General features: G+C 50.3%; 1 protein-coding gene across 1 annotated transcript; it reads left to right on the top strand.

Moving 5' to 3' along the window:
- The first annotated feature begins 6,816 nt into the window (after nt 1–6,816).
- LOC149329439 (uncharacterized) lies at nt 6,817–16,943 on the top strand. The gene is made up of 2 exons (XM_089560265.1): nt 6,817–12,601; nt 14,324–16,943. Exons 1-2 carry the CDS (start codon nt 12,317–12,319, stop codon nt 15,458–15,460), a joined length of 1,422 nt encoding a protein of 473 aa, XP_089416391.1. The 5' UTR covers nt 6,817–12,316; the 3' UTR covers nt 15,461–16,943.
- Nucleotides 16,944–17,240: the final 297 nt, after the last annotated feature.

Genomic DNA, 17,240 nt, shown 5'->3' with positions numbered 1-17,240 from the left:
CCCGTCTCGCGCCCGCTTGACCAGAGCCCTTTGGGACTCCAGTGTGGAGCAGTTGAGGAGGGCAGTCTCCCATGCCTCTCGGGGGGGGGGGGGGGGGGGGGGGGGGGGAGGGGGGAAGGTGAGGATTCTGAGTACATGCCCACACCATGTGAAAGATATCGCAGATCTCTCCACAGTGCGGGCAGCGCCCATCTATGTTCGGATCGAAGTGTTTTGCTATTGCAGGACAGAGAAGGGTTCCTGTCTGCAGGCGCCGCAGAGTTCGCTCCTCCGCCTTACTCAGCCCCTTGGCAGGTGCCGGGTAGAGACGGTGGCTGTCGCAATAATAAATTAGGATTTCGCGGAACCGCAGAAGCGGTTTATGAGCTTCTGAGCCATGAGAGCTAGGATGAGGAGCCCGGTGTGTGAGCGCTCGGGCGGCCGCATCAGCGGCCTCATTGCCTCGTAGACCCTGGTGGCCAGGAGCCCAGATCACTTTTGTGCGAGTTGGATCGGCGAGAGCGCGTCTTAGAATTTGCGAGGCCAGAGGTGATATTTCGCCTGCAAGATAATGTTCACAGGCCCGGCGAGAGTCTGTAATAACCGTTTTCGATTTTGGATCGGCGGCAGCGAGAGCTATTGCGACTTCCTCCGCTCGTGTTGAATTTGGGGCCCGAAAAGATAGCCCATCGGCATTCATTCCCCGGTGGACTACGGCAGCCGTGAAGAATCCCGCGGGCGACGGCCCTGTGATGTCCACGTAATAGACGCCCTCTTTATACCCATATTGCCTCTCAAGCGTGCGAACCCGCGCTTGTCGTCTGCCTTCATGTGAAGCCATGTCCATGTTACGCGGGAGCGGAGCGACCAAGAGCATGTGGCGCCACAGCACCGGGTTGTTCTCCGTCCCCTCTGGTATGCATGTGTGTTGGATGTGTAAGCGGTTTAGCAGGCGGCGCCCAGGCACCGTCTGCGATAGCCGCGTATATTGGTTCACGAGGTGGGCCTCCCGCAACTCCTGATAGGAGTTTACCACTCCCAACGCCTTCAGTTTGGCGTTGGAGGTAGCCACCGGAAGGTCGAGTGCTCGCTTTGTTGCCTTCCTGATGATGGCGTCAATGCGCTCGTCTTGTTGTTTGGTGGTGCGTAGGTACGGCACGGCGTAGAGGATCCGGCTGGTCACGAAGGCATAGGCGAGCCGTAGCGCGTCCCTGCCCCGCAGACCACCCCGCTTGTTGGAAACACGGCGGATCATGCGCCCTACCTTTTCACCTATGCTCTTGAGTTTCGCTATAGTAGAGTCCGGCCTAAGTTTGTTATTGATGAACAGACCCAGGATCCGGAGCTCCGCCACTTCTCTGATGGGACCGCCTGACAGAGATGTGTAGAGACGTGTTGTCCTTGTGGTTTGTCCTGACGTGTAGAAGCTCTGATTTGGCGGGAGCACATTGGAGACCACAGTCGGCAGCATATGCTTCGACTATGGTGGCGGCCTGCTGAAGGCGGTCCTCTATCTCCCCAAGGCTCCCCTCTCTGCGTAGAGTGCGTGTTTTATGCCATCTACCTGAGCCAGTCGGCCGGGCAGGTGCATCATGGCGATGTTGAAAAGCAGCGGTGATAACACCGCCCCCTGTGGTGTACCTCGTGTACCCATAGAGTACGGGCCGTACTCCTCGTCCTCGATCCGGAGGAGTGCCTGACGCGCAGAGAGGAAGTCTCTGACATAGGCGAAGTCCTTCGCCCCGCAGTTAGTGGTGTTCAAGTTAGAGAGTATGGTGGCATGTTTAACATTGTCAAACGCCCCCTTAAGATCGAGGGCGAGAATGGCCTTTTCGTTTTGTTGCATGGCTGTGGGTCGTATTATGTCCCTGTGTAGTTGGAGTAGGACATCCTGTGCAGACATGTGCGGGCGGAACCCGAACATAGTGTCTGCAAAGAGGCCCTTACCCTCCATGTATGGAGAGAGGCGATCCCGAACCATCGTCTCCATGAGCTTTTCCCACACACGAGGTTAATGAGATGGGTCTCAAGTTGTCCGTAGTCACGGCTTTACCTGCTTTGGGGATGAACGTTACAAGGGAGGTGGTGATGAGGTCGGCAGCCTTCGGGCTACGGCCGTGCATCCGTTGTTTCAGCCAGCGTCCGCTCCGGCATACGCGGTTGTTCCGACGCGCGTCTTTTCTCTCTCTTTTTCTCTTTCCTCTTATCTTTTAACTCTCTTCTATCTGCATGTGGCAGCGGTGGTGGCTCGGCTTGAGCCAGTTGGCAGGCCCGTGCACTTTCCTTTTCATTCTTCTCTCAGTCGCAGCCAACCAACCAACCAACCAAATGGCCGCTTTGAGAAGTTTTTGTCGTGCTTGCTCGTGGCTTGGTAAGATTTGCACCTTACTCTCACCGCGACGCTATGCTAACGGCGAGACGCGCGGCGATACTCCTGGCCGCTGGCAGCTGGGATAAGAAGACGTTCAATGGCCAGCGGTTTTAAACGGTAGCCGAAGGAGAGAGACAGAGAGAGGGGGAGAGAGAGAGATAGGTGCACGCGCTGTAATGCGCATGTGCCGAGCCGACGAAGCCGACACAGGGTAATCTGATCTGGCGTGATAACGATACAGCACTTCCATCACCCTAAACCAACAACCTATCAGGAGGGTTCCGGGTGCGGCCAGAGCGTCAGGATAGATTTGGTTCCCCGGCGTAGCTGGTAGCTGGTCGTTGTCGACCGCCGTTGGAGATCCCCGTGGTCGCATTTGATCCACATGCCGCCGCTGCATTCCCGTTGGTGTATCAACCGTGACTAAGCGTTGGTCCTGTACTTCCATGATCGCTCCGGGTAGCCAACTTTTATATTGTCGAGCCCACGCGTGCGTTCCTGGGGCGAGAGGCTGCTCTCGAAAAGTTGGCTCCCTGCTTGTGGCAGTACTGGCCTCTCGGTTCTTCTCTGGAAAACACGCACCCCATTAGTTGTTCTGCCGGCGACTTCCGATCCCGGGATGGTGTGGACCTGTGTCGTATATACAATTTTGGCAAGTCGACTTAGTATAGTGCCTTTCTGATTTTTTTTAGAGTTCAAGTCTTTGGCGCATCTTTATGCATTTCGCGGCGTCGTCGTTGCCGTTGCCGCTATCAGTTGTAACCAGCAGTGGACGTCGCGCTTTATGCTGCGAAACCAATAGAGCGGGAGCTTCGAAATGAACTGAACGGCACATAACTGCCCTCTTGGAAGAGTGGACACCTCAATCGTGCTTTTAAGCTGCGTGGCGCTAGTGACAGATGTGCGCTGCATGCATTTGCATTGACAACGTTGTGCCATTTTAAGGAAAGGAAGTGCGCATAACTGGCTCCCTGGGTCAGTGGACGCCTGAATCGGGCTTATAGGTACGTAGGGTGATGAGAGAGACATTAGGGCTGCAGGCATTAACAACGTCGTGTCAGAAGCGAGGCGCTGAACTAATAGGCTTACCGCCGCGATGGCTGAGTGATTAAGGCGCTCGTCTACCTGGCCGGAACCAGGGCCTTCGGCATTTGCAGAGCAGGCGCTACCATTCCGCCACGAAGAGGCTCACGCCAGCTCTACCCCCCCGCCCCAGTCCTCCCTAGATAACAAACAAGAAACACTCTGACGCACACTACAGACACACTCTCTCCCCTCACCCCTTACCCTAGCCCACTATCAGCCCTCCTTCCCCACTCCGGCATGCGCCCTATGCCCAGAACCCTTCGCTTCTTCCCTCCATATCCTTTCCCTCTGCCTGGCGGACCCTCCCCCGCGTGACCTAGAGAACCTCAAGACCTGGGAGGACTGGGAGACCCGGCCGTGCAGACCATCGCCATCGGCCGGACTGCCAGTGTTATGGACCTCAGGAACATAAACACTTGAGTGCAGTGGGGTTGTGCGGGGACCCTGGGGCATGCCCCGAATTCCTCTTCAAATAAAGTTTTTCTCTCCCTCTTTCTACCCGGTCGGAGTACCAGGGCTCGAAACCGATCGCGGCGGCCGCATTTAGATGGAGGCGGAACGCAAAACGCGCCCGTGTGCTGTGCGTTGTCAGTGCACGTAAAAGATCCACAGGTGGTGGAAATTATTCCGAAGACCTCCACTACGCCACCTCTTTCTCTCTTTTATTGCGAAAGCAATACTAGCTGCACTTTAAGCCCGTCGCTTAGCGAGTCCGGTAGCTACCAATGACCTTTAGCATGACCCCTTGCTGTGACGTCATGCCATCCGCCGCAAAAACCAGGGGCCCAACTCGCGCCGTCGCGTAGCGAGGCCGCAGCTACCAAGCGCAGCCTAACTCCTGTGCCTGCCACGCGCGGCGCGCATAGCGGTCTGACGTCACAGCTGCAAGAGCGAACAATTTGACCAGCTCCAAAATGGCCAGAGGCGCACCAACTGAGTCTTTAATCTGGCAGTGGAACTGTCGCGGATTCCAACACAAGCGGGCGTTAGTGCAACAATATCTGACGCTATTACATGAGAAACCGCTAGCCATAGCCCTGCAGGAGATGGGCAAAACACCAAAACTCTAGGGATACCAAGCTTTTTCAAGTGACAGAGGTAAGAAATCTCGCGTCACAACGTTGATTAAGAGGAACATCGCGGCAATCGAGCACGAAGTCAACTCGAGCGAAATTGAAGCAGTGCTATTAGAAATTCTTACGGGACGGAAAGAGGAGCCGAGCGTGTTCCTCTTAAATCTGTACAGTACCCCACGGCAGAGAAAGGTGAGATTCAGGGCTCTCTTTCGCAAAGCGATTAAGGCAGCCGGGACTAACCCCTTGCTAATAGTCGGTAACTTTAATGCCGCGCACCCGGAATGGGGTTACGCTAAACAAGATCCCAAAGGCAGGCAGTTATGGGAGGACGCGCATGAGCTGGGACTCACCCTTCACACGGACCCTAGTAGTCGATCTAGGGTGAGCAACAGCGTGTGTGCAGACACCTCCCCTGACCTGACCTTCTCTAAAGATGTGACAGATCTAAAATGGCACAATTCAGAGAAAAATTTCTGCAGCGATCATTTCATTCTGGCCTCAATCCTTAAAAAAAGGAGTTAAGACGCGTCGTGCGCGTCAACCACGAGTAACGGAATGGGAAATATTTAGGAAGAAGCGAGAGAAAGCTGCCACTGGGAAGATCCCTAACATAGAGGAATGGATGGAGACCCTCATGCGTCACGTTGGAGAGGCAACAAAGACGCTTGAGGGGGACGATGCCCCAGAGATAGTTTATAGCAAAGTGCTTCACATGTCGGAGGCAAAACATGGCATGGAGCGCAGACTAAAGAAGCAAAAATGGAACCGTAATCTTAGAAGGAGGGTCGCTAGACATAACAAGGAAATTGAAAATTATGCGATCAAATTATGCGAACAAAACTGGTGTAGCAGATGCGACGAGATGGAAGGGAGCATGAGCCTTTCCAGAACGTGGGTTCTGCTGAGACACCTGTTAGATCTGACCAATTCAAAAACCCAATCGGGAATTACATTATCAAAAGCCAGGCACGCATTTGAGAGAACAGATGCGGAATTTATGAACAAACTAACCAACGTGTACATTGGTGATACCCATAGTACCACCCTCCCAGAATACGACGGCGCTCCCAACGAGGAGCTCGACGCTCCCATCACGGTGGCGGAGGTCAGGGCAGAAATATTGGGACTAAAAACGAAATCGGCCCCGGGCCCTGACGGGATAACTAACAAAATTTTAAGAAACCTAGACGACGACTCCATCAGCGCTCTGACGGAGTACATGCAAGAAATTTGGACTAAAGGCCACCTGCCTCGACAGTGGAAGTCGGCAAATGTAATTCAAATCCCAAACCCGGGTAAACCCCATAAAATAGAAAATTTAAGACCTATTTCTCTAACCTCATGCATGGGGAAATTGATGGAGCGCGTAGTCAAAACCAGACTGACGCGCTTTATGGAGCAAAACGATCTGTAGCCGCACGAGATGGTCGGCTTCCGGCCGGGCTTGTGCACGCAGGACGTTATGCTCCGACTGAAACATGATATAATCGATTCGCGTTCTAGAGACGCCAAAGTAATTCTCGGCCTAGACTTGACAAAGGTTTTTGATAATGTCAAACACGAAGCCATCCTCCGGGGTCTCCATGAAATCGGGGTAGGCGCGCGAACATACGATTACATCAAGGACTTTCTGGCAGGCAGAACTGCCTGCATGAAGTTCCAAGACATCGAGTCTCGCACACTGCAATTAGGGAGCAGGGGCACGCCGCAGGGCTCGGTTCTCTCCCCGTTCCTCTTCAATGTGGCAATGAGGGCCCCCCCCCCCCCCCCCCCGAAGCTCTGCGGAGCATAGTGGGACTAAATTTCAGTATGTATGCGGATGACATCAACCTCTGGATTAACCAGGGGAGCGATGCGAGTATCGAGGAGCGCCTGCAGGCTGCGGCGGACACTGTCGTCGACTATGCGGCCAGTAGGGGTCTCTCACGCTCTCCGCAAAAATCAGAATTATTCGTCTATAACCCGAAGTCACTCCGATGCAAGCGCAACTGTAAATTTGACATTAAAGTAGAAGGGAAACCAGTTCCAAAGGTAGATCAAATCAGAATCTTAGGGCTATTTATTCAGGATAATGGATATAATGATGTGACACTCAAAAGGCTCGAGGGATTTGCCACGCAAGACCTTGGCATATTTAGAAGGGTCGCGCTGAAAGGACGAGGCCTGAAGGAAAGAAGCTTGCTTAAACTAACTCAAGCATATATAATAAGCCGCCTGAGTTATGCCACACGTTTCTTAAACATTAGGGCCGCGGAGAAGAAGAAATTAGACTCGCTCATTCGACGGTGCATAAAGAGGGCCCTGGGCTTACCGATTAGCACCTCCACAGAGAAGCTACTCTCTATGGGAGTGCACAATACCTGGGACGAAATAGGCGAAGCTGTCAGAATTTCACAGCTCGAAAGATTAAGCCGAACAACCACAGGCAGAGTCGTCCTTGAAATGGTAGGCCTGCAAACAGATAGGGGACTACGAGTAAAATCGAGCATTCCGCAGGACTGCCGAGCAAATCTAATCATTCCCCCACTCCCTCGTAACATGCATCCCAATTCAACACTGAAACGAGGGAGAAGAGGGCAGAAGCACTAATCAGACGCTTCGATGCGATGGACAGCAAGTCCGTTGCGTACTTGGACGCAGCAAGTGGCAAGTCGGGTGCGGCGGTCGCCTCCGTGGTCGACGGCCGCGGTGCCCCCGTATCGGCAGCCACCCTTAGAAGCCGCAACGCGGAAACAGATGAAGAAGTTGCGATAGCGCTCGCTTGCGTTGGAACGGAAGCCAATTTTATAACTAGCGATAGCAAAACGGCCATTTATAGTTTTGGAAAGGGTAGGATCTCGCCGGAAGCGGCAAGGATTCTGGCCAGTAGACAGCTAAACAGAAAAGTTAGCATAATTTGGACTCCGCACACGCGTCCATTCCTGTCAACGACGCGGCCCACGAGTTAGCCCGAGCTCTCTACTTCCGGGTAACTGTGGAGCCGCCCGACTGCCAGAACATGGACGAGCGTCTGCAAAATTATACGGAAATTGTTGAAAATTATAGGTTAGAGAGGAGACTGGTGCCACCACCGAATAAAAGTCTAAACAATAGGGAGGCAATCGCATGGCGACGCCTCCAAGCTGGCAACTTCGTAATTCCGGTTTGGGCCTATCATGTTCATAGAGATAAAGAAAACGATAAATGCAAGCACTCTGGGGCGAGAGCGACCCTCGACCACATAATCTGGGAATGCCCTAGCTCCCCAGGGGCTAACGAAAACATAAATTGTAGAGAAACCTGGGAAGCCCTGCTGCGGAGCGCAGCCCCTGCTTCACAGCAACAAGCCATCCGCCTGGCGGAAGAAGCCGCGAGGAATCAAGACCTCTTCGCCTGCTTCTAATCGCGGAGGTCGCGGCCCCCGTCACCAAGGCCCGCGTGCCGGGGAGTAGGGGGCTTCCTTATCTGGCGGAAAATAAAGTTGTTATCATCATCATCAGCGGGGCTCCAACTTGCGCCGTCGCGTAGCGAGGCCGCAGCTACCAAGCGCGGCCTAACTCCTGCTCCTGCCGCGCGCGGCGCGCTTAGCGGTCTGACGTCATGCCATCTGCCGCAAAAACGGGCGCGCAGCGCGCCGGCGGCCAGACGTTGCAATGCCGCCTACCGCGAAAGCCGCTCGGCAGAATGCAAAGAGGAAGCAACAGCGAGCTACGGAGACCGAAGAGCGTGAACAAAGACTTTCTAAGCGGCGACTTGCAGTATTTGTCTTTATCGGATTGAATAAAAGTATAATCAAGGTAAAACAATGTGTCTTTAGTTTGTAACAATAATAAAACAAAATGAGCCGAATCTTCAGATTTCCCTTCAGACCGACATCTAGAGCGCCGGTTCGAGTACAGCCTTACACACATAGAGTTAGACCGAACTTCAGCCGAACGCATTTGGAGCTGGAGTTTGGCCACATCCTCATACACATAGTAGAGGTGAGTTCAACAAGATTGTCGGAACTTCAGCCGCTACTGCTGCAAGGGGGTGCAGCATTTGCAAGGGGGTGCAGCATTGCAGTCTATAGGAGGTGGACCAACCGGAGGCAGTACAGTCACTAAGGGTGTTTCTAATGTGCTCTCTGCTGGTGTAAAGAATGCCGTTGCAGCCGGTGCCGGAGCAGCAGTTGCGCACTCTGCATTAACCTCAGCAGCAACCAAGTACATCATTGCAGCCACAGCACTTCTCGCCTCGCTACTAGTTGTACATAAAATAACCAGGAAACACCTTTAATTAAAACACCATGCCGTATCCAGATTGAATCACTGTATAACCGATGCATCACCACAAGTCTAACCACAAGCACCACCACCACCAGCTACTTTACCAGCTGAACCATGACGTAGGTACGGATATTGCTTTCGCAATTACCGGGCTTAACCAATGCCACCTAGAACTAGTTTCATAGTCCAGAGGGCGCTGGCTTAACCAAGCTAAGCCACAGCCATTTTATTCTTTCATTTACACCTTCCACCCTTTACTTACGGCGCTGCTCAGGTGCCCACCGATAGGTGTGAGACAGATACTGCGCCATTTCCTTTTCTCAAAAACCAATTTACCAATTTGAAGCCATAGGCCGTTGGTGTTCATTGTGTTCATATTATAATCCAACCATTTTGAGGAAAGGAAATACGCATAACTGGCTCCCTGGGTCAACAGACGCCTGAATCACGTATTTAGGTACATGGGAGGATTTGAGAGAGATGTGGGCTGCATGCGTTAGCGCTGACAACGGTGAGCGAACTCTCGCGATCAACCATTAACTGCCACCTGCCAGGGTGGCACGGTGGGTGGGGACTTTAATGTACATATAAAGACAAACAGAAATTTCTTACCATTTAGAGGTGGTGACGAATCGCGGCTACGGCCGCTTATCTGTTTTGTCAGCCAGCGTCCGCTTCGGCGGACGCGGTTATTGCTGCTGCGCGCGTCTTTTCTTTCCTTTTTCACTCCTCTGATCTTTGAACTCTCCTCTATCTGCACGTGGCAGCGGTGGTGGCTCGGCTGGAGCCAGTTGGCAGGCCCATGCAATTTCCTTTCATCCTTCTCTCAGTCGCAGCGCAACATATTACCATTTATGCGGGAGAACATCTCGTTCCTCTCGCTCGTAACGCCTTCACGGCTGTGACACATCGCGAAAAACTCGCATATACCTGGTCTTTGAGAACCAGGCATTGGTGCAGCGAGTCGAGCATATATCCATCTATTTCTCCGAATACAAAGCTTTCTTCATGACAATGAAGAACTGTTAGTGGAGTGTTTGTTGAAGAAGGAAATGGTGTGAAAAATAACGTTTTCTGTAATTGTGCATACATGTCTTGCTCCAATTCTTTGCCTCAATCTATCGAAAAGCTTAAACAGCTGATGAGCTGCGCTCAAATTTCGCGTTAGGATGTGACGCAATGTCAGCAAATTATTTCGTCCTGTAGTCAGAGCGATCGTGTTTTTTTATTCTGTGTTCTTGCAATTACATTTTTTATTTGGCACATGCACATTTCCTTCCGTTTCAAACTTTCGTTTCTAGCCAAGTTTCTAACTTTCGGCTTGAAGACAAACTTCTATTTGCATCAATTTGAGTTCAAAGCACACACTTCTTCTGCATTCCACGCTGACGGACCGTTTTCGTATGCATCCCTAGTTTTCATTATGCACGATTACTTCTTATTTATATAGACTACAGAGCTTCCTTCGTTTGCAAGTTTACAAGGATGATAGACGGGCTAACAACGCGTAGCAATTATATAAATGCCTGGTTTTCGGTACTTTATCTTTGAGACATTACCTTCTGCGAATACTTCATTTCTACCACAAAGGTGTTTGCACTCTCTTTGGGTACAGAAAGTGTCATGGACTTGCATTTAATGTCTGAGGTGTTTTTTGCACCGAGAAAACGCTGGGTCTCCTTTTTTTTGCAGGTTCTGCGTATTTGGTCACTCTGCATAGGAGCAGTACTGAGCAGACGATATGAGAAACAATGAGACGTGTTTACTCTCGAATCATATGTTTCATTTGCTATCAGCTCCATGCCCATTGTGCAGCTTTGCGAACGGCTGTTGTCAGCAGTTCCTTGATGAAGACTCCAGATTGCCAAACGCGTCATGAGATATTCGAGAACAGCAGAGAGCATTCAGCCTCATTGCACTAACCTCGGAAATGTCAACAGAACAATAGGAGAGATTTCTGTCCTGCTTCAACTGCTTTAGCCGGAACTTTGGAGTGGGTGTAGAAATAACAGCTGCCGGAACAATTTTAGTTTTTGAGCGCAGCTCTTTGGCTCCTGTTTCTGCGTTTCGCGGCGTCGCCGTTGCCGTTGTCCATTGTAACCAACAGTGGACACCTTAGTCGCGCTTTAAGCTGCAAAACCATTGGAGTGGGAGCTGGGAAAGCAAAGGAAATGCGCATAACTGCCCTCTAGGAACAGTGGACACCTCAATGGTGTTTAAGCTACGTGGCGGTAGTGACAGATGTGCGCTGCATGCGTTGCCATTGACAACGTTGTGTCATTTTACGGATATGAAGTGCGCATAACTGGCTCCCTAGGTCAGCTGACGCATCATCATAGAAATATCTCGGCCTTCACATGACAACATCATTATCGTGGATTGCACATATCGAAACCATTTGCTCCGAAGCCTCACGCGTTCTGGGCTACATGCGGCGTAGTCTCAGCGACTCATTCCCGGGCATTAAAAAGCTAACATATCTCACGTTTGTCAGACCAAAGCTTGAATACGCGTCAGCCATCTGGAACCCGTCGGAATTGTACGTCGCCTCAAACCTCGAAGCTTTTCAAAATCGCGCAGCACGATTTATCACGTCGAACTATTCAAGAGATTCCAGCGTCACCTCAGTTAAAAGAGACCTTGACTTCCCGTGCTTCGCATCACGCCGCATCATATCTCCTTTTTGCCTTCTTCGCACATTTTAAAATTACTCATGGTACAGACATGAGCTACTAAAAACACCACTAAGAATATCTCCCAGTCTAAGCCACAGCTAGTCTCTAGCGCGAAATGCTATCCGCACCCTTGCAATGAGTAGCTCATTTTCCCCTCATGCAATAGTCTTATGGAATTCCTTACCCGAAAATATAATCGAATGCACAGATAGAACTCAATTCCTTAATAAGTTAAAACTTCAGCCATCCTGAATCGACTGCACCTTTCGTATTCTTTTGTTACTTCGTTTAGTTGCATTTCTGCGCATTAGTGTAATTTTTGTTTCTCTTGCTCCTTTGCTGTTGTTTCAGTTAAATGCATTTCGGCATCTTTTATTCTATTTTTGTTTTTTCTTGTTCTTGCTTGCTTTCATTGTACTTTGTATCTTTGTCTTCACCTTTTTCCGTGTTCAAGAAATATACATCATGTTAATTAGCCTCCCTTTATGTAATGCCCTTGGGCCCTTAAGGAGAAAATAAATGAAATGAAGCACTGAGCGTCTCATAGATTCGATCGTCAGTTTCAGTGCTACCACTTCGTTTTAAACCGATTTTCGTTTTTGTCCAAACACTCATCGAGGCTCCGAGAAGGACGAATGATATTACGGGGCGGAGGGGTATTGTTTCACTGACTCACTGCTTCTGCAGCCTTCGTAGCATTGCCTGCTTTGTACGAAACAGACTATATAATAAAAAGGCAGCAGATAGAGCCGCGATTGTAGCCTTGGCGACAGATAGATGCTGAACTAACCACGACGGGGGCAAGCGATAAGAGCGCGCATTCAAGGAGTGATAAAAGACAGTCAGCGAAGACCGGTGAAAAGAGGCAGGGCGCATTGAACGATGCCTCCTGGAAGTATGCAGTACACCCTGGTCGGCTTCTCTACCGAGCTCGACTGGAGGCCCCTGAGCTTCGTGAACCCAATCCCACAGCACAGGGTGTGTGGCGCCTGCGGACTAGTGCGGAGAAGGACTGCCTTGCTTCCTTGCCTGCACACGCTGTGCGAGACTTGCTATGACCAGTGCGTCCATGGCGACGGCCGCGTCTGTCCTCTGGACGGCCGTCAGTGCGAGGAGGATGAGGTCGACCTCTATGAGTTTCCTGTTCAAGAGCTGCTCAAAAGAAAGGTGAGAGAGAACGAAAAATTTACCGTTTTAAGGGTGCTGTTTGATTAGGATGCTTTTTTATTGATTCTTTTCCCTTTTGCCAGATTCCAATGCTAAAGACTAGAGCCAAATTAATTTCGTTTTTTTGACTGGCGTTTATGACTCGCTTCTCATTTTATGGTCTGTGCCAGCGGAATTTACAGGAATTCACCTTACTTTGGCTGGCTTTATGGCTCACTAGTAATTTTTAAGGTTTTAGACTGGTAGATTGGACTAGAACACGTTTATTTCGTCAAAAGGCAGACGCAGACGGTCCGCGCTAGATGTCCGCCAGCCATGCCAGAACGCCCTCGTCTTGCTCAAGAGAAGGAATCTGTACTATATGCTCTGGTGGAGTCTGAGAGATAGGAAGTAATTTAATGGAAGGATAGGTGGAGAGTCCGGCCGGCGGTAAGGTGACCCTGGCCTGCTACTCCACACTGTGGAAGGAAGAAAGGAAAAAAAGAGAGTGAGGGAGGGAATGGAGGGTGATGATTTTATAATACAATGAATTGCTTGTGTAGGTTACAGGAGAATGCACTCATCTCCAGAGACGACATGTAGCACCCGTTGAAAGTTCTTGATTGCATTGTCATTGTATGAACCATACGTTACTATGTCAGCAGAAAACCTGCACTCGGTGGAACCTGCAATCCGTGCACCTCGGTGGAATTTTCTATATTGAACCTTACATGGCGCGCCGCGTAGCATGAGCTGATGACGTGTGCTCGCTGACGTGATCGCTTACACGCATTCACCCTAGGTGCTGCTTCTCTCTCTGCGCAATCGCCCCTCGCTCGCGGGAATTCCGGCGCCTGCCTCTCCGCCTCCACTTTGCAGATTCTCTCTCTATCTTCTAGTCGGAGGCCGCTCCTGGAGCTCGGTTCGGTCTCACTGGCAGGATTCGGAGGCTTTACTTGGTGGCCCCGCAAAGACACACGCTGGCTTTTCCCCTTAGTGGCATAGTCCTTACGCAGTAAAAGTGGTCTGTGGATTGTGTAACTTTACTGCAAATGAAGACGACGCAATCAAACTACTGTAATATACACTCAGTGGTCCAGGGAACATCAGCATGAGGTAAACAGCGTTCACTAACAGGGCTGGTTGCATATAAATGGCTGTATTGTTGCCGCCCAACTATCTGCAGAAAAAAAAATGCCTATGCTCGTATCATGTTCGCTGCTCTTTTCCTTGATTGACTCTGGCCCTGGAGCATACCGACGAGTGGGCGAAAACGCAGTCCATCTTGACCGTAAAGCCGGCTGGCCTCATAGCCATATATTTATACCCTATATAATGGTTTGTGGTTTATGGGGGTTTAACGTCCCAAAGCGACTCAGGCTATGAGAGACGCCGTAGTGAAGGGGTCCGGAGATTTCGACCACCTGTGGTTCTTAAACGTGTACCGACATCGCCCAGGACGCATGCCTCTAAAATTTCGCCTCCATCGAAGTTCAACCGTCGCAGCCAGGGTCGAACACGTGTCTTTCGGGTCAACAGCCGAGCTCCATAACCGCTCAGCCACCGCGGCGGCCGCACCCTACATAATCACAAATGCAGCTTACAAACGATCGGAAAAAGAGACACATGATGCGCCTGATGCGGCAAATGCAGCTTGTCTATATATTGCAGAAATATAACGTATTAATGTTTAGGTATATAATAAACATGATTAAAAAGATTATATATGTTTTATATTTGCAGGTTAGGTGCTGGAACCAAGAAGGACACTGCGAGGCCATACTGCCTGCGTCCAAAATCGTCCAACACTTCCATAGTGAATGCCCGTGTCATTCCACTCGCTGCCCCAAGTGTTCGGCCGCAGTTCTCTGCAGCGACGTGTGCGCGCATTTGAGATCAAAGTGCTGTAGTTCTGCGACTCCTGCGGCATCCTATTGTGAAGAGGAGTCAAGCAACAGCGGTGAGACAGAGCTCCTAACGTGCTTCAGAGAAAGCTTCGAAGCGCAGGCCAAAGAAATGAAAGCACTCTTTGCGGGGCTGTTCGCTCGCAGTTGCGATTATCGTGATTGGCTCGACAAATTTCTTTACCAGGTAAACAACTGCAGAAAAGTCGTGAATGAACACCGGGAAGAAACCACCAGTTTAACGGAAACAGTGTGGCGACTGGCCGAGATAGCAGCTGAAGAACGTGGCACACAAAAAGAACTCGGGCATGAAATAACAGCCTTAAGGAAGTTTTTGACTGCAAGTCGAAATACTCTAGAAATTCTTTTCCAGAGCATGCACGAGGCGGAAGTTGTAACAGCGAAAGAGTTCGCAAAGGAGATGAGTGAGAACCTTGAAAATGTTTCCAAGATTGCAGATTGCTTCGACGAGGTTCAGAAAGAATTCATGAAGATAATAGACCACACTGAGAAAATGCGCGTGAGCAAAGAACGACAAGTGAAATCGTGCCAGTTTTTTGTGAAAGGAGTCGAATCACTCAGGGGCGAAGCGCTGAAGTATGAATGGGCTGAGTACGAAGCCGATAAGGTAAATCTACGCGGCTACTGCATCTCCCCCGGAGTCGTACTGAAAGAGGATGGCGAAACAGAAACACTGCATGCGCATTTCCGCCTGAACAATGGACTCATGGACGACGACCTTCACTGGCCGCTCGTGCAAACAGTCAAACTGCGAGTTGTGCATCCGAATGGAGGTTTAGAACAGGAGCTCAAAGAATGCACTAGAGCTAATCTTGCTTCCTGTCGAATGCCGGAGGTTTCAGGATACGCTTTTCCATTTTGTAGTAACGCTTCACTTAAAATTGATGACTTGATCCGACTTGGCTACTTGCAAAACGACCAGCTACAGGTGACATTTGAGCTGCTGCCGTTATAGGTGTTCCAGTGAAAACAGGGACCAAGGTAGCTTGAGCTTCTTGGCGCTGAAGTCCATATACCATCGGTGCAAAAGTATCTGACCGCCCCTCCAGATTCCGGCCCGCGCCACTCTGCGTGGGGATGCCACCTGACAAAAACGAAAAAATTACGAGACACTTTGGCGAATAAAGTGGTGAATGGCGAAAGCCTGACTGCCGCATTATGCTACGCATCTAACCATTACTGCTGGTTAATCATAGTTACTCATGACTTGCACCTATCTTGTTAGCTAATATATTATTTAATGTATGAACAGGGCTAGTTAAGGTCGTCTTAACAAGTAAGTGTGGTTAGTGTTAGTTACAAGTGCCATTCCATACTCATGTGCTGCTATGGGCAACTGCTTAGCTATTATTACTCAATTAGTCATTACTTATCATGCAATTATCATAGAATGCCTTAAATCGCGTTCCGATATCATTCGAATGCCACCGATTAAGTATCGAATAAGCAATGATTGGCATATTCCCATATAAGGCACGTAACCGAAACGCGGACACATCTGCCGACACGGCTGCTAACGACAGTACGAGGCATTAAAGGCTTTCGCCTTAAAACGCTTCTGGTGTCGAGACCGGCGTAGTGAGCCCGTTTCGACACCAGATATGCTTTGTCAGGTGACGCCCGACAAATAGTGGCATGAATCTGCACTTCGAGGGAGGGTCTGTTACTTTTGCCCCCTATGGTACATTGCTACCTAGGGTGGATCATGTACTATAGTTGAAAACAAGACAGTTGGCGTCATAGGTGATTCAAGTCTAAGGCCCCACGTTCTCTGTGAATCCCACAAATTGTACCGAACGTGCTTATTCGTTGTTTCGCATTAGGCGCTGTCCACTCTTATGGTATACTATGCCCGAATAGTAAACCCTACGTCGGGCACACAGACATAGCGGCCAGGGGCAACATAGTTCCTAAGCAGTCGTACATCACTAAATCAGGTTTCAAGTAATTATGTTTTCCGTTTTATTCACTCTTTGCATACACTCGCAACCCCGTCCTTATGAAGAGCGCAGTGGATAGATTTGCCGTGGCCGCATAGCTTCGGTGCTTGCCGCCTACCGACTAATGAGAGCCTCAAAAAGAAATTCCGAAGAGCGTACGAAGAGTTCGGATGGCACATTTTTGGCGAAGGCTGGTCAACAGGAAGAGATGTGAAGCGGTGGCCAAGAGGCTCCTAGAACACTGCGAGTACTGACAAGGAACAAGAGCTACACTTCCGTTTGGACTCAATAAAACTTATTCCTTTTTCTGCACCTCTTCACGGCCAACATTTCATGACAGCAAAAAAAGTGTCAACGATCACACAAGCTCACGAAAATAAACTCGACATTGTCTCCTGCCCACACAAAACAGGTTCATGCGTAGAATTCCAACAGGGTACTTTGCCCTCACCCGCCGTGTTCGAATCGGAGGTCAGCGGTCGTTTAGACCACGGCTGGTCAGGGTGTGGTCATAGTATGAGACGGATAACAACAAACGGCCTGAAATGGCTCTGCGGGGGAAGGCTTCGTGTTTTCCTAATCAGCTGGGGGTTCAGGGGAACACCCAAGCAACTCAGGTAATCAGCCCGATATTGGAAATGGGTGATGTCACTCTGGTCCTTTGTAGGACCGGCTTTCGCCAGTGCATTTCCACTATTGGGCCGATTAGCTCTGCGGCTGGCGGCTCAACTTCAGGGGAACAACTCAGCGCCTTGTGCGTCGTGTATGTTCTCCCTCTTTGTTTGCCGCCCAACG

This window comes from Amblyomma mixtum, chromosome 9 (genome assembly GCF_055824585.1).
Source record: "Amblyomma mixtum isolate Tamu chromosome 9, ASM5582458v1, whole genome shotgun sequence".
NCBI classification, from domain to species: Eukaryota; Metazoa; Arthropoda; class Arachnida; order Ixodida; family Ixodidae; genus Amblyomma; species Amblyomma mixtum.
Note: the sequence above shows the minus strand (reverse complement) of the source record. Positions and strands in the feature narration are given on the sequence as shown.

What these genes read in the sequence shown, in the direction of transcription:
- LOC149329439 (XM_089560265.1), top strand. Translation starts at nt 12,317, where the DNA reads ATGCCTCCTGGAAGTATGCAGTACACCCTGGTCGGCTTCTCTACCGAG. An exon ending in AAGAGCTGCTCAAAAGAAAG is followed by an intron (nt 12,602 to 14,323) that starts GTGAGAGAGAAC and finishes TTATATTTGCAG; the next exon opens with GTTAGGTGCTGGAACCAAGA.